Source organism: Andrena cerasifolii, chromosome 3 (genome assembly GCF_050908995.1).
Source record: "Andrena cerasifolii isolate SP2316 chromosome 3, iyAndCera1_principal, whole genome shotgun sequence".
NCBI lineage: Eukaryota > Metazoa > Arthropoda > Insecta > Hymenoptera > Andrenidae > Andrena > Andrena cerasifolii.
Window position 1 is genome coordinate 20,741,539 of NC_135120.1, and position 24,277 is coordinate 20,765,815.

General features: G+C 46.1%; 1 protein-coding gene across 3 annotated transcripts in view; it reads right to left on the reverse strand.

Annotated features, from left to right (window-relative positions):
* The window catches only part of LOC143366715 (ankyrin repeat and SAM domain-containing protein 1A), a 70,829-nt gene that overhangs the window by 15,623 nt on the left and 30,929 nt on the right, over positions 1-24,277 (reverse strand). For all 3 annotated transcript variants that reach the window (XM_076807991.1, XM_076807990.1, XM_076807992.1), the window contains 4 exons: positions 22,876-23,050; positions 1,759-2,076; positions 665-792; positions 207-584 (listed from right to left, as the gene is read on the reverse strand). In XM_076807991.1, the coding sequence (XP_076664106.1) occupies positions 207-584; positions 665-792; positions 1,759-2,076; positions 22,876-23,050 (999 nt within the window). The remainder of the gene's footprint in view (positions 1-206; positions 585-664; positions 793-1,758; positions 2,077-22,875; positions 23,051-24,277) is intronic.

Consider the following 24,277-nt stretch of genomic DNA (forward strand, 5'->3'; position numbering starts at 1 on the left):
GTAATGTTTCTTTACACTTCAGAACGTTCCCATTCATTGTCGATTAAGGAGGATAGCGTTTGAAAGAGTCTACGTTTCATCCTGGTTAGGATGAAACGTCAAGTCGCTGATGATCGAAGCAGCATAGAGCGCTCACCCGGCGCGTTTCGCGCGACAATTTGCATCGCGACGATTTTTATTCAACAGGGATGAACGATTTCACTCACCAAGGTGTTGAGGTCCTTATTAAGATCCTCCAGGTTCGGCCCAGTGCAATTTCGATTCGGGGCACGCGTGCTGGAGTCGCTGACCGACGCGAGGATCCTCTTACGGTGCGCCGGCTTCTGGATTTCCAGCACGGCCGCCAGCTCCACCTCCCACACGCATCTCACGCGATCCATCTCCGTGTACAGATGCTTCCTGAACGTCTCCGTGTAATTCTCCAGGTGAATGCTCTTCAACCACTCGTCCACCGACTGTCCAACCCCGCTATGCCGTTTGTCCACGCGTTTGTTGAGCAGACCAACTGCGTCCATAATCACGGTGCGCTCCTGGTCGCTGTTGATCCCGATGTCCTTCAGGTCCGCCTCATCTAGCACCCCGTTCTGCGAACAAACGATAGGCATCGGTTCCAAGGTGACCCGCCGGCGAGGAAAGAGCTCGACGTGCGCGACGATATACTCACTATGAAGTCGAGGTCGTCGAAACCGTAATTAATGAATAGGGTCTCATAATCCGCCAGGCCCAGCGTTGACAGCCACTGACCGACGGAAGTGGAGACAATGGGGCTGCTGCTGGTGTCCGAACTCAGGCCTGCGTACAAATCAGATTGGAACCGCGGGTTTAATTCACGGAGGATTGCCTCTGCGCCTCGATATTTGGCCGTTTTCATCGGATGGGATTTGAAGTTGCCCGCGCGGCTCGAAACGTTATCACCGTACAAATATCACGCGGGAATATTGTAAAACTGATCCCAACTAAACTACTCAGGTGACAACTTGCTCCCAAGCATCCCTTACGGTTATAATTATATTGCTCTATTATCTGGAATCCGTACTTTAAGAACCTTTCCTTATTACTTGAACGTGTCCAGCATAAATTTCTTCGCTTCACTGCGTACGAACTTGGTGGTCCGTCGTACACTTTTGCTTATACTCATAATTATGTGCCTCTCCTCTGTTAATTACGAATACCGACACTTGAAAGACGTAGATTCATAGCGGATTTATTTTTTAGTTATTAGATTATTAATTACGTTATTAAGTACCCTCAAATTCTACAACTCTTTAGATTACATATTCTTCCTAAAAAAAACTTAGGCACCGTTCACTTTATATGTAGAACATCATCGTACTCTAATGGGTAAATACAATCCGATAAACCGTATGTGTATGAACGTTAACACTGTAAAAAGTTAAAGTGTTCGATTTCTTCGACTGCTCATTTCAGACATTTAGAACTAGAGTTATTAATCATATATGTAACTAGCTGTTATTTCGTTTTACATTGGCTTTTATGTGCTTCTCTCTATGTGACTTAATCTGCCACCATATTGCGTATTATGAATGTAATTTTCTAATCCGTGCTTCATTTCTCAGTGTATACACTGCTGTATATTGATTTATCAAAAGGGTTTCCGTTTAAATAAATAAATAAATAAATAAATAATTAAGCATCCCTCTTATCTAAAGCTCCCGTTTTCGTTCGCCGTTACCAAAAGCGAGCAACTTCTACCTTCTACGTGAATGGAAGAGCAAAGAATTCAATGTACTGTAGTACCTAGTCTCGTCTGGAACTCTTTCTCGAGCTCGGTGACGAAAACGGACTCCCTGACCAGGCCGGTGCCGAACGACGCCATGATCTCGGAGATCTTGGCCCATTCCTCCTGCTCGTCGAACGGGCTCATTATGCTAAGGGACTTCTCGTCCCTTTCGCGGTCACGCTCGGACAATCGGAACGCGACCTCTCCGTCCTCGATGCGTTCGCCGCCTCCACCCTCGCCGCCGGTTCCCATTCCGCATGCGGCCGGCCCGTAGACGTTCCGCAACCGACGCAGCGTGCGCGGCCGCTCAGCCGTCACGGATCCTTTTAACAAGCCTGTCGACAATGACAACAGTACTGATCACATACGACGACAATCAAAAGGAGAAGTGACAGACCGCAGTACAAGTAAAAAGAGTAAAAAGAGATTAGTCTACTGATTCTAATGAAAAACCAAGGGTTACTCGGTTCAAGAGTTTCTTTAGAAGGTGTGTTGTGGTGTCTAGACATTCGCCTAGATGTTCGCGGTCTGGAAGTCAAATTCTTAGTGTGGCCAGGCAAGGTCAAGGTGTCGATGAATAAGAATTATTTAAAAACGCAAAATAATGAAAGTGTACTCATATTGTCAGAGTTTTAAATTGACAAATTACGCGAAAGCCTGCGTGAGGGAAGGTATGCGTATTGATGATCTGAGAATACCTTGCCTGGCCACGCCAATATTTGACTTCGAGGCCGCGGACATCTAGGCAAATGTCTAGATGTTACATTTTATCTTCACATTATATTAAAATGTCCGCGATATGAGTAATGAAATGTAGGAACAAAGCATCTTTATGTACTCGCAGCTCATTTTGATTTCACATTTTTTTTTTATATGCTAATTATTATTATCTTCTATTCTTTTGTGATTTATTTGATTTCGTGTACTTGGCCTAATATTTTACTTTTTTGAATTTTTTTTTATGGGGATTAAAATATGACATTTACCGTAAAAACAACTGAAACAATAAAATTCACAGCATCATGCGCATCTAATAAAAGACGTATGGCCACAGGTACATTTTTTAATTGTACAATTAGTTTCTAGTGGACATTACATTTAATTTAAAAGAAAATACGTCGCCTACTCGGCTTATAAGCTTGCTTATAAACATCTGTTTTTATTAATATTTCGGAAACTCTGGGGTAGTGGACCCAACATGTGAGACACATATTGTTCTACTATACCTGCACTACAACATATATGAGATTCATCAAAATCCGTGTCCCAGATCTCACGGTCTCCCCTTGTTAGAGTATAGTATCGAAGGATAAATTTAAACAGTGTTTCTTTGGCAGATTTTTAATTTCACCAACTCTGCAGCTGGCTCCCCTCTGTTAGCTCTGCTTAATATGCAAAATGATATTGATTGCATAGAAATAAAGTCAGTAGAGCAATCTTTCTCCCCGATAAGTCATCCACGTTTAAAAGTGCCCATTTTAAGGTACCAGTCGACTCGCCAGTACACCCAGCAACCCCCTCTAAATTCGCGAGCCAACGTTCAGCCTGGCCAGCGGCAACCCTGCAGGGTTTTAAGCGCAAACACGCTGAGAGAGTATCTGGAATCAGCCTATGGATATCCATAATGGATATGCTGCACATACGAACGAATCCAGGGATACGTTGAATATTCATTACAGATTCGTCATTGTTCGATGCCTCCACGAGATTAGTTCCCGGAAGATAATCAAGGCGGACTCACTCGACACCGATGTCGTTAAGCAATTACGTCGGCCGCAGTCGTCGCTCTTAAGCGCGAAACGCGCCCCCGTGAGTGACGGCGCGATCCTCCGGCTCGACTTAAATGCTTTACATCGGCCCGTAGCGCGGTATTTGCATGTAAACAAAAAAGGAGAGAGCGGCACAACATTCCGAAGCATTAGATATTCAAAACGCATCCAGCCGTGCGCGCCGCGCCCCGGCGGCGTACGATCGGCTCGCAAATAAATTTCGGATTCGTGTAAATAAAGAACGCAGATGAAACGTTTGACGGTCAAAGCACCCACCATGGAAAATAAAATCATTTGCCCGTGCACTTGTTGCGGGCATTACATTCGTCGTGATCGAACGAGGCGTGCAAATAAAGAATGGCTCCACGCACGTAGAAGGGGTTGGTTGTGTACCGAACGGATTCGAGTCGGTGAAGATCATCGGGGAATCGGTGCTTCCTGCTGATAATGGCACGTCAAACAAAGGAGGAAATATCGAAAGATTATCTTTCGATCAAGTGATCGAATACTTAATTAAGTATTCGATCAAGTGATCGAATACTTAATTAAGTATCGACTCATTCCTCTCCCACCCTACGGTACCTATAATACAATTCTCATACTTCCTGCTCTGTGTCGCCGTTAGTTTGACCACAAACTGCACACCCACGTTCATTGTAAAGCTCGCGTATTGTATGAAAAAATTGGAAAGATCGATGGAAACCGACTACCTGACATGAGCTCTCTCCAGTCCCCATCAATAGCATATCGCGACGTGCAATCTGCGCTGTTGAATGCAATTTAAACACTTGCATATCGTCGATGAACGGCAATGTCTGCCGGGAACGTGACACGTTCAGCCACAGCCATCGCGATACACCTTTCGAGCACTTATACGACCGCACTGTCACCCTCCGACAGGTGCAAATAACAGCCCCTGCCCCCCCCCCCTCCACCACGCTCGTTCCCGTTCTCCCATTCTTCGTTCTTTTCATCGTCTGGTGGTTTGCGCGTGAGCACCCGCAAGGGCCGCCCTCGCAGCTACGCCGACACTAAAGACAATCCGTCGTTTTCAGCGGCGTCTGACAATCGACGCCTCGGAAATGCCGCGCGTTCGCCATGCAAATTCTTTCATATGAATTTCGCAAATGAGAATTCGCGTACGCCGCGCGAATACCTCCCTCGGCGGGGCGGGGGCGCGGGAAGGGCAGGAGCGACTCGCCGCAGACGGGAGAAAAGAAAACGAAGGGTGGAGCGGAGGCGGAGCGGTGAAAGGAGGAAAGAAAGAAGGAAAAAGTACCACTTTAAGCAGCGGCTATGAACGCCTTTCAAAGACGCTGCGTAGTGTATCCTCTCCGTACAGGTGCGCTCGAGAGGGCGGCCGCAAGCGTGTACGCGCGTGTACGTACATCCCTGTGTCGCGAAAAGCTCATAAAAATATTAAACAGAGATGGGGGGCGGTGGAGAGTAGAGAAAGAGGGGCCCGTACAGCGAAGGATGGGAAAGAGGGAAAAGAGAGAAAAGAGAGAAAAGAGGTGGTCGGGTGAGGGCCGGTGGGGAGCTCGCGCGCACGTTACAAGCAGCAAACGTACGTAATTTTAATTAAAGCTCCATGATGAAGGGCGTCGCCTGCTCGCGCGCACTCCAGTCAGCAGCGTTATATTATGTAGGCAGTTATTCAAGTCATATACACAAATTACATAAATCCTCATCGCCGTCCCTTTCTCCCGTTTTCCACCTTCTATCTGCCTTTCCCTCTGCTCCCAGCGGCCCACCGTGCCGCCTCCTTCTCTCTCCCGTTCGCCTGTTCAGTTTCTCTCCGCGGATTTTTTTACTCTTTCTCCTCTCATCCCTCTGTCCCTGTTGCCTCGTGTCTGTCGAGCCTCTCTCCTCGCCCCTCTGCGCCCCTCCTCGGTGCCATTCTTCCCGTCGTCGTCGCACGAGCGACCGCTGGCTTTCACGGCGTAATAGTTTCCCTCACGAGGGAATCCGTTTAATCGCAGTAATTGGGAAGAGCCTGCGACATTATGCGCTTTTTCTTTCTGCTTTATTTCGTCGCCGGTTTGCAAGCTCCCGTCGTGAGAAACTGGCGAGCGCGCGTCGCGTCGCGCGCCCAACGCGTTTTTCCCTTACTTCCCCCTCTTATACTCTCGCGGCCCCAACCTTTCGCCGTTCGTTTCTGTTCCTTTCCCTCCGCTGTAACTTTCTTTCCCCTGTTCCATCCTCTCTCGCCGAACTGCAAACTCTCAGGCTTCGAACGCGGTCCCTATTCCGGGACCATAACGGAAAATTGACGAACAGCAATGCTTCGAGACAGAGTAATGTTAAATTGATGGAAATTTGTCGACGGTAATACAACGGAACATCAGATTTGAAGACAAACTTTTACTTTCACACTCGAAAGGAGGTGATTATTACTCAAAAAAATATTACTCAAAAAATGATCCATTTTCTCCAGGGGTGATTATTACTCAAAAAATATTACTCAACAAATGGTCCATTTTCTCCAGGGGTGATTATTAGTCAGAGTTTCCCCAAACATCTTACATATTTAAGAGCCGAAATCCTCGATCGTTGCATCGGCTTAGCTCGCAGCAGGCATAACTTCCGCTTGTCTTAACTCCTTCCCCGTTGTCTACGGTGGGCGCGCTCCATTAAAGCTGGAAAATTTGCGGCGATGCGGCGGCACCGCGCCGTCGTAAACATTAAAGTAATCCTTGCGTAAATAAGAGCAGCCGCCGTGGATTTCACGGGACACTGTTCCCCGTCCGACCAGAGATACCGGATTTCGTTGGATATTAAAAATCCTCGGCCATTAAGCCAGTCGTAAACCGCGTAAACGACGCGTCGCGACGTTAAGATCCCCGAATCTGGTCGAGCCTGTATCGTTGCCCTCGGGAACGAGCATTAAAATATACCTGACAAGCCTGACCGATGGCGATGTCACGAATGCCACGTGGGATCGTTGAAATGTATCTCTGCGTGTGCAGATAAGTAAATCGATAAGAGTTGTTTAAATTAAAATTCACCATTTCCAAGGTTTACTTTAACGTGGTAGGTACCGTGCAGGTACACAACGTCGATTAAAATGCAATTACCGCGGATGAAAGCAGGGGGGGCGTTATTTCAACGACCGTGGTTATGTCATCGGCGGGGAATATTAATTGGCGGAGGAAATTTATCGAAGTGGACACCGCAGCAGGAGATAGACTAAATATATTCACTTGTCCTGGATTCGCTGTTCATGCAAATTACAGCGTTTACTCGAGAATTTATGGCCCCGCTACCGGTCGATTCGCGTCTCAATTTTAGAGGAATTAAGACGCTCGCGTTCACGTCGACAAAAAAAACTGGATCCCCCACCCTAGGTAATTTAAATGTAAAATACGCACTGCAGGCTTTCCCCGAGTGGCTCGGTATCTCTGGATCTCACGCTAATTTAACGTCGCCTTAAAACTGTGTCAATTTCGCGTTCAATGAGCCTGCCGCGAATTAAGGAGCAGAAATTCCGGGAACTCATTGATAAAGCGTTGTACACGGCCGCGGAAGAATTCGGGGCACGGCCTCCCGTGCTCGCAAGGATGGAGTCATTAACAATTGCTTCCAATCGTACAGCGTAACCTGCCGTGAATACAAATGCCCCGTGCGCTGCAATTCGTGAGAAAAATGACGCGTGATTATTCAGAGGGCCACGCGGGAAGCTGTCGTGCAGCCGAAATTCTTCAGCGCCGTTCGCAGGAACAGTGGACGCGCGTGACGCGACCGATAAGCCAAGATCGGCTGCCTTTTCAGCGCCGGGGCGCGCGGCAGCCGCTGGTAGACAAATTAGGCGGGCATTTGTCGTTCAATCGTAGACGGCGGTATCTACCAGCAGCTCGTTTATCTCGTTAGGCAGCGAATGCTCTTTCGTGCCGCTGCAATCGCGCCCCCTCTGATAGAAGAATAAGGAACGAGGGAAATACGAGTTCCGAAGACGGCTGCGTGGAAGTCGCGGTTCACCAATTAAATTCAATTGATCGTAGGTGCTGGCCATTCTTAGGCGAACCACGAGCGATCGTTGTCGTCCAATCGCAGCTCCGTAATAGATGCAGCAATTTACGGGATGATGTAATGACTCCATTAAGGAAACAGATAATTTGCTAATGGCTAAGCAGACCGAGATAAGTAGGCACGATCTGAGTCTCGTCAGCTAGCAGGGATGCATTTCTAGGCACTCGAGCTTGTCATACGAGCTTTCTAGATTGATCTTCAATGGGAATCTGATGGAAACTGCATTGAAATTAGACGATACACCTTTGTGTTCTATGAGCACGGAACTGGATGATACAGGTAGTTTCTATGAACACGACCTTTTTCTTGGATTTCAGTTGATTGCCTCTTGGTTTTAGAGATAGAAACGGTGAATCTGCGTACGCACGATAAAGAAAGAGTCGAAATGATAGGAATCGCCTCTCGACTGGCCTTCAGCTCTCAATTGTATCTAATAACTGCACATTAGGACATATTTGGATATTCTAACGGCCCCAGCTGACTCATAATACCGCTAATTAAGCTCTATCGCGCTGCTCGATGGGTTATGAAACATGCTTCCACTTGGAAACCACACAATCCAGCCGCTCAATCAATTCCTGATAACGTTCCAAGCCGTTAACAATGAATAATATTAATATCATACGTCATCTCATAAAATCGTAATTTTACAAAACAAAAAAAACAATCATTGCCCTGGAGAAAATATACATTCGTGTTTCTTTTGAGAAATCAGGCTTCGCATTTCGATCCTTGAATTCCACACAAATTCCTGCATTATCTTTGCGAGACGATCGTTACCATGATAGAACGAGGAGCGTTTGTCGAACATCGCGTTAGCGTTCCACGAATTCACGGCCATTTACGCGGTAGGGGAGACCGGGGCAGGTTGTAACACGGGGTAAATTGTAACATAAGTAAAATCTTTTGAACGACAAATCTGGTAACCCACAGCATCCGAGAGCTGCTTGACGATATCTGCACCGTCGGTTTCAGTGACACAAACAAGCGTTATGTATTCAATTTGTGGTTATAGCCCAGAATTTTAGTATTTAGAGCACGTAAGTAAATGTTGTCTTAGCAGTTTTATTTCAATTAACCGTCATTAGAAACCGTTTGAATTTTTGCTTATTAGTCGCAAACGAATCAGTACACATTGGTTTATTATAATGTGTACGCATTTTAGTAATATGATGTTTAGTTTCTCGTTTGCTGAGATAAAACGCAAAAATCCACGCTCGGGGTAAATTGTAACAAGCTACTAGTTACTCGGCTCTAAATGGTGATAAAGCAAGCTTTTTGCTGACGCACCAGAAAAAGATGCTCTAGACGCACAAGAGAACAATCGAGAATCCAAAAAGTATAAAAAAAAATATATAAAGACAAAAGTAAAGAAAGCGAAAAAGAAGATTTTGATAGAATCAGATGAATAATCAATTATTGTTTAACTCATATAGGGGAGACCGGGGCAAAGTGAACCTCGGGGTAAAATGAGCTTCCTTAATTTGTTCTTTAACAATAGAATATATTTACAAATTTTGGTGACGTAATAAATGTGTGTAATACCACAATGATAATTATTTAGAGACTTTCAATTGGTTTTCTTTTCAATTTTGCTTTTTGGATAAACGAGTCTTAATTGTGATATTTTAACTCCAAATTTTTTCTGCGTGTTTATAACAAACTTATAAACATACACGTACACGCGTTTGAGTAAACATTAATCCTAACATTATTAAATAATTAATTTCCCACTGAGTACACATTCGGGGCAAAGTGATCGGGGTAAACTGAGCTGCAGAAAAAGATGCGCGAGTGATGTGCGCAACAACCTAACCTGTCAACTAGCTGGGAAACCACGCGCGTGATGGAACAGAATCTAACCTCAAAAAAAAATGAAAAATCTGCCACAGTTTTTGAAAACCACGGTTAAAAAAAAAACAAACTAACGTGCTACACACGTCATCACAGCGCAAAGGGTTAATAATTACCTATATCCTTAATTAAAACTCGTATTTTATTTCAGCTCACTTTACCCCATGTATGTCGTTTTGGCATTTTCTTTTCAAGTTGAATTTTAATATACTTTAAGTTTATCTTAAGTATTGCTATTCGCCATTTATCAATAGTAATATTCAAATTATATTATAAATCTATTTCCACACATTTTTGTTGAAAGGGAAAAATTTTATTCGCGTCACTTTGCCCCGGTCTCCCCTATATCAAATGTTTAATAATGATACGTGTTTTCATTTATATTTTTTAGAAATGTTTATTTGTGCCCCTATTTTTATTTAAATAATTAAATAGATGTGTTACAATTTACCCCGAGACTGTAACACATTGTAACAAAGGTTCATATTTGTTTAAGACGAAGCTAGTTGTCTAAGTGTCCAAGATTTTGCCGCGTACTTTCACGCAATTAGTTCACCACATATGTAAGTAGTAAATCCCGCAAATTATTTCCTGATTGAGGAAAACACTTTCGAGAAAAAACTGTGAAAACTTTTTTTGTTACACTCTGCCCCGGTCTCCTCTAACGCGTCTACCGCCCGCTTTTACCCTTCTGCGAACCTATCCCGCGTTCTTATAATGAAGCATTGCTGACATTCAAACGCGCAATCGCCGCGAAATCGTTTCGAAGAAGGCCGCCGCCCGAGGAAACGGCAACGGCAACGTACGCGCGGGTAGAATCGCAACGAGCCAGCCGTTTCACGTTGATTTAATCAAAACCTTGAACAACTAACTACCTTGGGCTTATCGTCGTGTATATTCATTACTGGCTAATCGACTTGGACGTACCACTGCCTACGTCGATAATTCCTCTAGCCTTAAAAAGACTCCAGTGGCGTCGATGGATCTTCTAATTTCACATCCCTCAATCATTAAGCTGTTCCCTATTACCAATACATTAATTCTTCCGAGAAAAACACGAATTGCTCGAGCAAGAGGTGCAGCTAAATTCGTATTGCGCGAGTAGAATGGTTTGTTTTCTTGGATTTAAAAGGGGAACGTTTGGGATTTATCGACGATCGACCGGTTCGAATGAAAGGGTCAATTGTGATTCGTTTACACGCTCGTGAAATCGGGAATTGTATATTTACCCAGATGTACGCTACACCTCGGGGGCCGGATTATAACATAACGCACACGGCAAGAACCTGTGCCCGTGGCCAAACTTAGAATCGCCGCTAAAAATACCGGAATCGCGAGCCCGAAATAGTCGCGGGCCGACAACATGAATTCTACGAGAAAGATGACCCCGGCGTGTTTGTAGTGGGCACCGATCGGGGACAGCGTAGATTAGAGATCTGGTAAATCGATTGTAGGATCGTGAATTACCCGCGCGCCTCTTATCGGGACAGGTACGCTCGGTATTTAAACGCGAAGCCTGCGGAAGGAGATGTTTCCAACTTTCTTCGCCAGTGTTTTCTCTGAAGGAATGCGCTTCGACGATGGAACGCCGGTCGAAATGGCAGAAAAACATATGTGCCTGGTGTTTTCTTGGCTGCATTCGGAGCAGCTATGCTGGCTTCGCGTGGAACGAAGGAAAAAGTCAAGCATGGATGCGAGGAACTCGCAGAAATTCTCAGATCACGATAGAAAGCATCCGTCGAATAAATATTCCTGTGTCTCGAAAGATAAGCTAGCTTCAAAGAGGAAACGCAAACGCCAGAGTCATTCTAGAGTCAAAACGCCTCTCTATTCTTGCTACAAAGGGCAGGATCTTGCCAGAGGATCGAGGAGTCAAGCAGGTAAGAAATGGGAACGGCACATCGATTTTTTACCTCGTCGTGCGTCCTCGAAGACAACAGAAGGCTGGAAGAGTCGTTAGAAACTATCGATGGAAGGCTTAAGTCTCACATCGCAAGCAATCCCAGTCCCATTGCAGCAAAGAACAACCGAAAACCACCCCCGCCGTTTAAACCTCCACCCTTCCCTCCCGAATTACCTGTTAAACACCTCGGAGCCGGCAGAACGGGGCAAAAACGCCGATCCCTCGCCCCGTCGTGCATACTCGAAGGTGACGCGACCAACGAACCAACTATTATTACATCAGGGAACAGGGCGAGCAACAAGTATCGCGGTTTTTGCCAGGCACGCCAGGAACTTTGTACACGCAGGATTCCTACGGACTGCACGTGGCGCGGTTGCACGCGCGCGCACCAACACACGTTCGAACAAGAGGGCACGTACCACGAGGAGCACAGAAAGTCCGACGTTCCCCTATTGCGGATGCCTGCTGGCTGTCCCTCGTCGCTTTTCGTCCTTTTCCCGCCACCGCCGACTTCCCCAGATGTCCTTTCCTCTCCCGAAACGCCACGGTACACGTATACCTTTGCTCCGTTCTCCCTTGCACCGCCTACAATGGCCTCACGGCGTCATTGCGCGGGTGACCCGATGCTTCGTTGACTTTTCGAAAATGCAGGCCCCTCGACCGGTGCACGCGTGTGTCGTTTTCGTAAAAATTTCAACGCCGCGCAGCTGTTGCACGCCACGCGCGCTCGATTTCGACCCTCGAAATGCTCGTCCGGAGACAACGCGTCGGGTGTTGTGTTTATCGGGGCGTGATGTCACCGTTCAGCATTTGTATGCTTATAGATTTGGTGAAATTACGTGTGGTAGGGTAGCTGAGTTATTTATTTTTATTATTTTAAGTTCCTCCGTTTTCCCGGCGTCCCTTTGCTTCTGCTACTTTGGTCCACTACCTGTGCACTGAGGTGTTTGTCTTTTTTTATAGCGCAAGTTTGTCAAATCACGGGGTGTTCAGGTTGCTTTCTTCGTCACTGCTTCACTTATTCTTCTCTTTTACTGTACTTCTTCCTTAGGTTTAGTTACAAGTATCCACGAAATGATTTCGGACCTCGAAGAGGATCAAGTATTAACACTTCTGGGGAACAGTCACGGTTTTGGAAGACTCAGCGTTCGACGTTCAACGTCCACGCGGTATGTTGGGGCCCTAGTGTTCGCGGGCTGTTGTAACTCCTCCGAGGAATTCCTTTCTTCTTCAACTCCACGAAAACAAGGTTCAGGCGGTTTTCTGTACGAGACCGACACGCCCAGGCTGCACGAGCCGCGCGCGATGATCCACCTGCCCGATCGATCCCCGTTCCACCGCACACTGACGCTCGATCCCACCGGATCGATCGGTCCTCCTTCGACTCGGGACACGTGACCCTCCGCTGCCACCTCTCGTCTACCTGCCAGTGAGTCAACCGATGGACTATCGTCGAATTTCCGTTCCTCTCGCTGTGTGGCCTGTGGTGACTACCACGGTCGCAATGTTTGTAGCTGTAGCAACAACAAATAGCTTGCCTCGCGCCAGTTGCCACTCGACTAGAATAGAACCCACCGACACACTCACGTCACGTGGCGATAATTTCGTTCTTCACCAAGCTTTCCTTGATAAACTTAGCTTCTCACTTAATTCTAGCCTCTCCACGCGAGCCGTGCCAAATAATTTCGTCACATAACACACTAAAACCCAAAGCTCGATCTACCGACCCTGCGCAAGACGCACAGCTCACCCAGAAGCCTCTCTTCGCCCCGCAATTCCACCGAGGGTCCCTCAGGATAATCCAAAAGTGTGCTCGCCCAAAGTAAACCACCAGTGCAAATGTCCCTCCGCGACGGTATCCCAGGAATCCAGTCGAGATCACTTTCACCCAGGCCCCGCGTTAAAGTGCAACAATTGCTCCGCGGTGCGCGTGACCTGGAGGCGGTTCGCACACGTCTCGAGAGGATTGGAGCGACGGGACCGGTTCACCGAGCAGCCACGAGTCAAGGTTCATAGGTGATCGTCGCCGTGGTCGATCCATCGGGCACCGCAGCGCACAGTTCGGCCGCGGAGTCGAGGCGCTGCCGGAACACCGTCCCAGGATGCAGCAGGCCCAACAGTTTGCACGGGATGCACACGTCAGCGAACACCGTTGACCCGTGGTGTCCTTATCGTTCGCCAAACGTCGAGCGACGCGGTCATCCGAGTAAACGCGACGGACCTCGTTCCTCGACGTGCCACGAGGCTGCTTAACGAGACGACTAATTCGAACGTGTTAGGTCCACGAGGAGCAGTCGCTTGGCTGCTGGTGGTGGCAGTCTACGAGGAGGAGTAGGAGGAACAGTGGAGCCCCGGGAGGGAGGAGAGGAGCGGAGCCTGGTCCTCGCCACCCGCACTCTACCCATCGGGACAATTAGATGGAAAGGGAGAGGCGCACAGGCGGAAAGGAGCAACGGAGACGCGTAGAAAGTCGCTCGACACGTATAGCCGGCCAGCATGCTGGTTGCAAACGAAAGATGACCCCAGAGATGGGACTAGCAACCGCTGGGACCCCAGACCGAATTGTGCGCCGAGTGGCTCCGACCACGTAGGGAGGACGAGGCCGTTTCGTCAGCGGTGTAAATCAACTTCATTCTTTTCCTTTTCCGTGGTAGGCGACGCTGGGATATGGCTCTGCGGACGTCCGAGGAAGTTGCCTTGAATTCGTCAAGCAGCACTTGGCCGATGGATTGCGTTGATTTTGTAGAGTCAGCGTCGGGTGGATTGGAGGAGCCGGCTGGAGGATATTTGAGACTTTGAGCCGCTGTTAGGTGGATGGGTAGGAATTGATGGAGAATGCTGGGAGAATCGTGTGATTTCTGTTAACGTTAGGGAGGCCATGTGGCGCGGAGAAGCCTGGAACATCCAGTTCCGAAGCCGGCAAAGTTCCAGGTCCCCGAAAACACGGGGACGACCCTGAAGAAGAATTGAATGGCACGGAGCAGACAATGAATCCACACTCGCGTGGAGCACGCTTACATATGGCGAACCGTCGTTCCAGCTGACCAGGGTCGACCATTGTCATGTTAATAAACACAAGACACGTTCCCGTGTCTGCAAGTTGGGTCCGTTCACGGATTCCCTGCTACGCAATTATATCTGAACAACATGACGCGGGATACGGAGCACCGAAGTAGCCGAAACTCCTTCAGAATCGGAGACTCAAAAGTGACGGGTCGCCAGAGGTTGCACACAACTTGTCTGAAGAAGAAACAACACCTCTTCGTCGATAGGTAAATTAATAGTGCGCAGTGTTTACGTTGACTGCGTAGACTTTTCACGGTGTGCCATTTTACGGAACTTGAGGATAATAATAGTCCTTCTTCGGAATCACTCGTGATTAAATGGTTCATCTTTGCGAAACTTTAAATACCTGAAACTGTACAGCTACTATTATCACAGCTCCACTATAAACGCACCAAAGAAAGATATTTTTGAGCAGCTTTTATAGCTTATATCGCAGCTCCAAAGTAAATACACCTTAACGCGGATCACTATTTTAAATGCAAGCGATCGCGAACGATCAACGATCGAGCACTGGAGCAGAGCGTCCAGCGGACATCTGGAGCAACAAGTTCTGCTCGGAACGTGATCGCATGCGTGTATATACGATGATTGATCAATCGATCTGTGGTTAGTGCTGTTTCGCCCGTTGGATAGCGTTGTGTAACAACATATCGTGTGACACCAAGCGCAGGACAGACCACCAACGGACAGATTAATACAGTAGGCGTGACTAGTCGTCCACGTCAGTTGAACGGAGCCGTCGAGTTCGTTCGTCTGGCTTTCTTGGAAACTTCTTGGAGGTCATGACTAATCCATTCTGCGCTCAGAGGAAACGGTACACGTCTACCATTAAAATGCAACGTGCGTGCGAGCCAACACGCAGAAGAACTCCGGCGTTGCTTCCGTTTAAGATCAATAGACGCGCGTGAGCGTAGAGTACCTAATTACGTCTAGCGGGAGCCGTATCCGCGCGAGAAAGCCAGAAGAGTTCCTTTCCGAATTGCAAGTGTAACTTGCAGTTTATCGTACCGCTGTTTACGATGGCAGAGCATTTAATGGTCGAGATGAAACAGCGATCACGTATGTGGATCACGGAGACAGCATTTGGATCTTGAAATCAATTGAAATCCTTGGAATTTGAAATTTTTTTACTGAATTTTTCTCACTTGTTTAGTTACCACTTTGACTCGCGAGAATCTGTGTATCTTCCAAGTCCTCTTTTCTTCAATTAAATGTTTCTTCTGTGTTGCTTTCTTTTCTTAATGGGTTGATTATCTAGTGAAGATTGGAGATAACTTCAAAGAATCCCTCGATTATTTATCTGCCAACGAATTTTTAATTAACGAATGACCCCAGTTGCGAAATTAATTTCGATGCGGCGATAAGCGCGCCTTTCCCACCGAACGATCGTCGCGCGGCCCACTTATCGCGTCAATTACGGGAATGCTTGAATTATCTACAAACTCGCGCTTCGTGGAACGCGGAAAAAACTCGCTGGACACAGTCATGCCGTCGAAAGAGCGGACATTCCTGCGCGATGTCATAATCCGGCCCATGCACCAGCTACTGTCAATCGTAGGAAACCATTCGACCCCGCAGCTTTCTTCGATTCTTCACAGGGCGGTCTTGAAAGGGAACGGTCGAAGAATTTAGAACAGACTAGGTACTCGGAGAGACAGTTCGCGAATCAACTCTCTTGTAGTTGAGTGTTAAATTCAGGCTGCGAGGGGGTCGTAGATGTCCCCGTGAAATTAATTAGAATCACAGAGGTGAAAGGAAATATTTCCAAGTTTCTGTGTCACGTAATCGGAAGTTCCGAAACGTACTCGGCTGAAAATCGCGATCCGCGCGCAAGAGATGAATGGAGGACGACAGGGGTCGCAATTTAACGTCGATTTCGAGCACGAATTTCCGCGTTCTTCCGGCCGACAACAAAGAGGCGCGCACTTTCCGTTACGGTCATAAACGAAGCACAATGAGAGGTTAACTAGCCCGCTGAAAATAAATTCCAGTTCCTTCCCGGTTGCAACTCACCCCGCCCAGTGCAGCTTATGTTTTTCCCTCCGCCCCCCGACGAGATAAAACAGCGCGCGGTTTGCGCACTCCTGGTATCTCGAAGAAACCGTGGACTCTTCCTGCCCTTCGATAATTCTCGATAACGAAATCATTGAAATATTCCTCCTTTGTCGCAGGATGAAAGGACATCGCAAGTGAATAAAATATGTGGACTGCATTCAATCCAGAGTTGGGCATTAACTAAATAAAAAATTATTTAAATAAAGGATCGAATAAAAGTTACTTCAACTTTTGTTTACTCGACGAGTAAAGTTAATTTTTTTTTATTCGACGAGAATTTATTCGACGCGTGACGAATAACTTTTTTTTAACTTTTGTTCGTTATTCAGAACTTGAATAATATGATGAAAATTGAAACTTTTACTTAAACATCCGCCATTTTTTCCCAAATCAATATTTCGAAAAATCCTTCGTTCAAAGACAAGATAATATAATATACTAAGTAAATTCTTTTGAATTTTTTAATTTAGATGATCGACTTTCGAACAGCAGTGGTCACCGCAGAAGCCTTTTTGTGAGAGGACCTTTGAGAGATGGACAATAACTTTGTTATTAATAAATATTTTTAAATAAAAAAAATACGATACACGGTACTAGACGCAATCTTTAAAAGGAAAAAAGATTTTTTGAGAAATGTGTTATAGCTTTTGAGTAAAAAATTTCCAAAGTCCACCCTTTCTTTCGGCCTCATGATTGAGCATGACCCCTTAAATAGAAATTTCGCCCATCTCTGATTCAATCGACAGTGCTTTAAGAAGCTGAAGGGACGAAGAGGAAGGAAGAAAATGGGAGACGGCGATTTTCCACACGCGACATGCCGGAACCGAGATTGAACTCTGATTTATTTGAAGATGCTGAAAGATCGTCGGCCGTGCGGCGAGATAAACAGCGATAAGATAGAGCGTATCGTTTGTCAAACGAGACATTGTCCTGTTCCCTGCATGGGCCAGAGTCTCGCCTATTGTCGTGACAGTCTTGCTACGTGCTTCGGAACTGGTTCTAATACCCTTGCCTGCCAGGTACACTGAGGTGCAATGCACCTTGGTAATGTACCTTTGCGCGCTCACGTGAAAATGTTTGCATTCAATGCCAGTGGAGGGCCGCGCAGGTTGCTTAGCACGTGATACGGCGTGACAGATCAATTTCTGTTGGAACGTAGCTACGTATTGACGCCCAGTGTTGTACTCTGTGAACGTGACCAAAGAAGAGTAGAAAACTTTCTGCTCGTTAGAAACCGCCTGTTTCGTAATGCAAGCCTCGTAGCCCCCGTGGGACACATGTACGTCGAAATAGGGTCCACGAGAACGAAACGTATAAAAGCTTTGGTGATTAGAACCTCGATTACAACAATCCACGTCCCTTTTTTTATACAGAACAGTGTAGCGATAAGCGTTCGAGTCATGAAGCTCCGCTGTTCCTTTGGGAACGCATGCCTGTGCCGTAGTTCACCGGAAGACGTGATGCCGTTTGCCCTATTGAAGCTGTTATAGCTCATGCGAACGTTGCTGCCGAATCGGACGAGTGAGGCTGATCGAGCTGGATTATGTGACAGCGCAGCCCTAATTCAGCCGGAGAATTCGCCTTGCTAGCTCGCCCCGATTCGTTTAACTTACTCGCTCGCCGTCACCTGCACGTCACCTTGTCCTATTTAGTAGATAGTTTGATGTGACTTCGTCAATGAAGTCTGGAAGTTACTGTCCTACTTTCCCTTGCTGCTTTGTCCTTGTGGGTTATTCTTTGAATGACGGACTTGGTGAAGAAGAATCTACTAGATACCCCAGTGGAGGCTCATTTGCGAAGAATCAAATCCTGATCCAGCAAGCAGGTCAATTGCTTCTTATAATTTTCTGAAGCGATATGGGAATGCGTCCTGACCCCGTCACAAGTTTTATTGTTCTTGGTAGTTGAGGAAAGAGGGACATATTTCGAGGTGCAAGAGGAAACCTGATTGGGACGCAGGCGTTGGCAGACGAGCTCTGGGCAACGATTCTGCCAGCAAGGAACGCTGAATATAAAGACAGGGCCGCATTATCGAAAGTTCACAACCTACGACAAGCACGGCCTCCTCGATAGCGCGCAGAGGAGGAACACGGGCACGCGTGTTTATCTGTAAAAAAAAAAAGAAACCTCGAGCAAGCGTAACTCTCACGGGGCGTCGATAAGGCTGGCTCTGTCTGTTGATTTAGCGCGACACTCCGCTATCTAGCAGATATCACGCGTTAATGTACAAGCCGGTAGTTTCGTGGAGCCGGATGAATTATTGCACCGCGATGCAGTGACCGCGCCGCGAGTTTACGATCGTCGGGTGAAAGCGAGGGATTTCTAGTCGTAGCCGGCAGTAGTGAAGTTTCCAAAGCGCATGCTCGGAGGAGATGGTGGGGAAGTGGATGGAGTGAAGTGCTGTGGAGATAACGATGACAAAATTGGAGGTTTAACGAGTGATCTAAGTAGTATCGGGGCATTACTGAACGGCTGGAAGCTGAAAATATTCTACAGATCCTTTCGCCTTTGAACCCTCCTCTTTTACGCGACAAAAGTGTTTCAGTTTTATAGTCCATAGCGTATATAGATATCATACGCCAAGCGGGAGCGAGCGTTGATAGCGATGATAGGGTTACGCCTGGAATGATTATGCCACCAATATCTCCGCAGAGATATTAATTTCGATCATGCGCAATCCATCGTTGCATGTCTCGATGCAACGTTTCACCGTGCAATATTCGACATTGTGCAACCTGCGCCGCGCACGGATGAAAATAATTAAGAGGCTAATAATATTAAAGGACGTGTCGTTGGTTGGATCTCACCTTGCTCCACTTTCCACTCGCGCTCGTCGCGTGTGCAATTACACGGATTACAACATTCTCGTTGCACGAGAGGATGCAGGGGTACGCGCACCAGTATTGAAAACTACTGTGGCTTGTTTTTCACTGGTAGCTCTCTACGCGATAGTAAGCAGGTTGACGGGGGAAATGCATCTGTAACGTGGCGTTGCAGTGCATTCGTGTGTCGCTGCTGGCATCTATTTTCTTGAATTTAACCCATCGTGGTCACGCTTCTGTGAAGTTCCGCGGTGGTCACACTGGGTCCAATCGATCCGGCCAATTTTTAGGCAGTTACCGTGCGAACTGTATCAGTCCAATCGAGTCCCAAAAATTATAATACACGCTTTGGACGTTGTAGAATATGGAACAATCGCATTTCAGTAAAAAATGAAATGACAACATGTAAAAAAAAATCAGAAAGATGTAAAGTCCTGAAAAATGAGTTTCTTTTACTAAAACAATCATAACTTTTTTTATTTTTCAATTAATTGTCGTACAGACTGTGGCTGATTACTATTAAGATATACTCCTATTCGAAAAATATATAGTTTCATAGTGTGGGTTTCAAGAAAGGTATTTATTTTGAGATCTGAATGTTTTTGCAACGTCTGCCACTCACCAACGGAAGGCTCTGATTCGAAAACTGGCGGCCTCTGCCGGAAGAGTAAAACCTCAATTTTCCGTAAAATGTCAAGTCAATGCCATTCCAAAGCCAGGAACGTACCGGTATCAAGCTCCAAAGTTAAAAGGCGGGTGTATTGGGCCCACAGTGACCACGAAAGGTTAAAAGTAATTACTGGAATCTTTTAAAGATTATCTTAGGAATAGCATGTTCAGTTATATCGAAGGAAGGTTTGTGGGTCAGTGGAAGATCGTATTCCCCAGCTTGGATTAACAAATGAAGTAATTAAGATCGATGGAATTAAGCAGGACAAGTGTGACTATAATTGAACATGCTTATAGAAGAATGGTGGAAAAAATCGGTGGAAAATAAATTCAATATTTCAACAATAAATTCAATAGTACAACAACTTTGTAACTATCATGTTTGGATAAAGATCCGAATGGAAATGAGTGCACTGAAATATTTACAGCGTATGTACAGCGTATAAAATGTGAATTTTAGAGTTGAAAGCGGTTGCAAGTATCGAGTGGATAGGAAATATAATTGTTTATATCCAAAATGGTTGGTGACTTACCGTGCAGCGTGAACAGTGCATTTGGAAGTACGTAATTGCGAGCAAATCACGATCGACGCTGTTAATCTGTATTTATATAAAAGTGCCTTATATTTAAGGAAAAGAAAATCTCTTCGACGCTCGTTTCACTCGCATGCAGTTTCACTTAAAATACTCCGACACTGTCACAGCAAAAACGCAGCTTTTAAAAACTTTACTGTACACTCCTGGAAAGCCCTGCGTTTTGTTAAAAAATCAATATAACGCGATGTCCGCTCACTTTGCTTATTCGCGAGAGACGATTCCATTCATCGACGTAAAGAGCAAGACAGAGCAAAGAATATTCTTTCGCGTTATACATAAGTATCTAAGTGTGCACAGAATTATGCCCCAGACAAGTGAATGGCATCGTAATAAACACGAGATTCGATGAACGTTAAGGAAATTAGGATCCCCGCGAAAGAGGCACGACAACAACTCGCAAAGACAAGCTCAACGGAATGGACATTGAAGTGGGACCAAGAAATAGTCACGAAAGCACAAAGGACGAACGAAAGCGACAAAATAATTCGAGACATCGCATACCATAGCAGCATAACGTTTATTAGCACACCAACGGTAGATATATATATATATATGTATGTATATATATATTATAACGCACTATAATCGCTTAATCTTTAATACGTCTAAAGTGTACCTAGGTTTAATGTATACTCTCATACGCAATACTCGTCGAGCGATTACAATAACTAGATGAAGCGTTTAACATAAAATAAAATCTAAAATCACTCAAAAAAAAATAAACTATGTATGTACGTATATACCAGGGGAGAAAATTCAATCTGTAACAAATCAAAATACTTAATCTACGTATCTCACCATTACTGTGCGGCGCCTGGTCGTGGATAGATTCGGCTCTCGATCAACAACTAATACTGCGGAATGTTAAATAAAAGTCTCATAAAAGTCATCGTCCAAACACTTTTATATGCCTCTTTCGTCTCTGAACTAGAAACGCAGGCTGCCATAAAACATGAAACTTCATAACAACTTATTTCTCACGGCATTTATGCTCCATACGTTCACAGCGATTAAAAGATTCGTATCACTTTAATGTCAGATTACCGTAGACAAGATTTTCACCTGGACGCTGTTCGAAGGATCCAAGTGGTGTGCTCGATCCTCGCGATTGCGCAAGAAGATGATCACAGGTTCACGAACATCGAAAGCCAACCTATCCACGGTTTCCTGATAGACCAGCACGATTCTCCGCGATCCAACTCACCCCTTACAATACCCATTCATCCAGGAATACTTTCTCTTACGTATTACTTTCGTTACGGTGTACAACGACGGCATTTAGATATATCTCTTTTTCGGCTCAAAAGGACCGACGTTCCTAAAGAATTCGGAGCGTCTTTCAATACTTCGTACGATCTCTTACAGCTACTTCCCCTACTCTCATCGGAATGCGAGTTACAACGAGAAAGGACAAAATACTACGACGTAGTAACGATATACACGATCTATGTGATGAATGTACGTTAACTATGATTTAACGCGTATAATGGGGAAAAATTCGCGGTACATCGGCAGCTGTTTGAAAATGGGGCAGTGTATTTACAGAACAATGATCGCCGGTGCACCTGGCAAACGATAAACAGGAAAATATCGATATGAGAATCTTCGTAAAGTTTTATGCAGGTATTATGTACACGACACGCACACTGGTATATATGGAGTGTCAATAAAAGGAGGATTTAAGAATTCAGGGGTGTGCTGCCACTAAAGTGAGAGGAGCTGTCTTTCGCCCATTTCAGAGAACATCAGGCACCCGAGAACTCTGGGATCCTCCTCCGAGCACACCATAAACACGCATATATACATACATCACAGTTAACGAACTATGGTAGATAGCCGGTGATCTAAGGAACTATTCGATCATCTAATCGTACTTTAGCGTATTGGAAAAGTATCTCTAACACTACCCTATCGATCGCATCTTCTCTTCCCGAGACCAGTTCACCGAAGGAGCGTGCACACTTTGCACCCAGAAACGTGAATCCGATAGTAACAGAAACGTCACAAAAAATACTTAAAAAATCCCCTGGTTACCCAGCGAAACGAGCGGCTCGTAAACCCGAGGAGAGTAAAACGCACCCATTCATACGATCGCGGAACGATAATCGCGGCAGCGAAAATTGCGCTGCTTCTCAGCGTACATGGCAACCATTCGCGGCTAGGTCGAATCGGAATAGTAATTAACCGACGCGAGACTCGGTATTCACGATATTCTCGATTTGCTCGCGAGTGTTCCCTGCGAGGGAGATTTTCCTCGATCGGAGGACGAACTCAACAGAACAACAGACATGTACGAACACAACGATTATGCATGTACACGTGGGCAGAAAGAAGCGTCATGCGGTGCAGCCAAGCGTGCGTTGCTGTTTACCTGCGAACGGAACGTCCCCGAAGTATTCCTCGACGTTGTCCGTCGACATGCTCTTGTCTGACAGTGACACGCTCGACAACGAGCCGCTGGACGCGTCCAGGGAGCCGCCGGCCGGAAACTGCAATAAATCCTCGTCGGTTTCCGTCTCCATGTCGCGGGACCGCCGCTTGTAAACCTGCCGGCACGTAAACGCGAGCATAGGTCAACCTAACACTGGTGATGTCTTTTAGGAGTCAAACAGTGGCTTCGAAAACAGCGGAGGTTGTAGAATGCCTTCGACAGCCAGACGATGGCAATGCTTCGATGGTAGATCGCTCGGGAAGCCTCGAAACTAGTCAACCGTTATACCCCACGAAATTCGAGCTGTGGACCAGTTTGGGGAACATGAAAATGCGTGGGAAAGGTGGGTATTTTTTTTTTAAAATATAAGTTTAGCTGAAAATTCTATTTGGAATTCGTCGAAAGGCAACGATTATGGTTCAGTGTGATTAATCGTTGAAAAATTAGCATCGTTACCATGGAAATGCAAATCAGAATTTCGCGCGTCAGCTGCACGCTCCGATCGACCCGCGCTGCCAATTTTTTCGCGAGGTAATACGTCCGCGAATTACCGAGGAGACTAATGAAAAATGACGTTTCGCGGTAGAACATTTTATAAACGATACAGAAACTCGTTTTATCGTTCGCGCGTCGAAAACGCGCGTCCGCGGTCGACGGGGGGGGGGGGGGAGGCGCGAGTAAACGCGATTCCGACTCGATAAAAATCCATCGGGGTCCGATCGCTTGATACGATTATATAAAATAAACTTTATAAAATATAGATCGCGCGAGCGAATCTCGACCAGGGGGAAATGTATCTCCCAACTTTCGATTCGCAATTTCAGGCGCGCCGGGATATTAAAATTTCAATCTACCAGGCTTATCGAAAACGCCTCGCAACGGTATTATTTGTGGCCACGCGTCGATCCTTTTTGAAGCAGAAAAATTAGGCGCCGGGTGCAGCTGGAACATCGAGTGATCGCTATTATTCCACCCTTAACTTTGTCATCTACAGCGCGAACTCCGAGGGGCAATGGCTTTCTCGAAAACCAGCAGCGTCTCAACTACGGATCTCACGCAACCAGTGGAAGACTACGTTCGGCTTCTACATCCTCCCCCGACATCCACCCCCGACGAAAGCCAAGATATTGGAAACCAAGGATCTCAAAGAACATCCTTCCCCCTCCCACGAAGGGGGCATTCTAATTTACTTTCTATCCCAAGCGAAAGCATTCAGCGAAGCTTCCAGGAAGACCTACCCCTCCGACCGCTTCGAATCAACCCACGAGAAACATCGTCTATCCTCTATGAAAATCGAGCACCCACCCGTGGTGTCCATGCGCCAGTGTTTTTCGCAAAACGC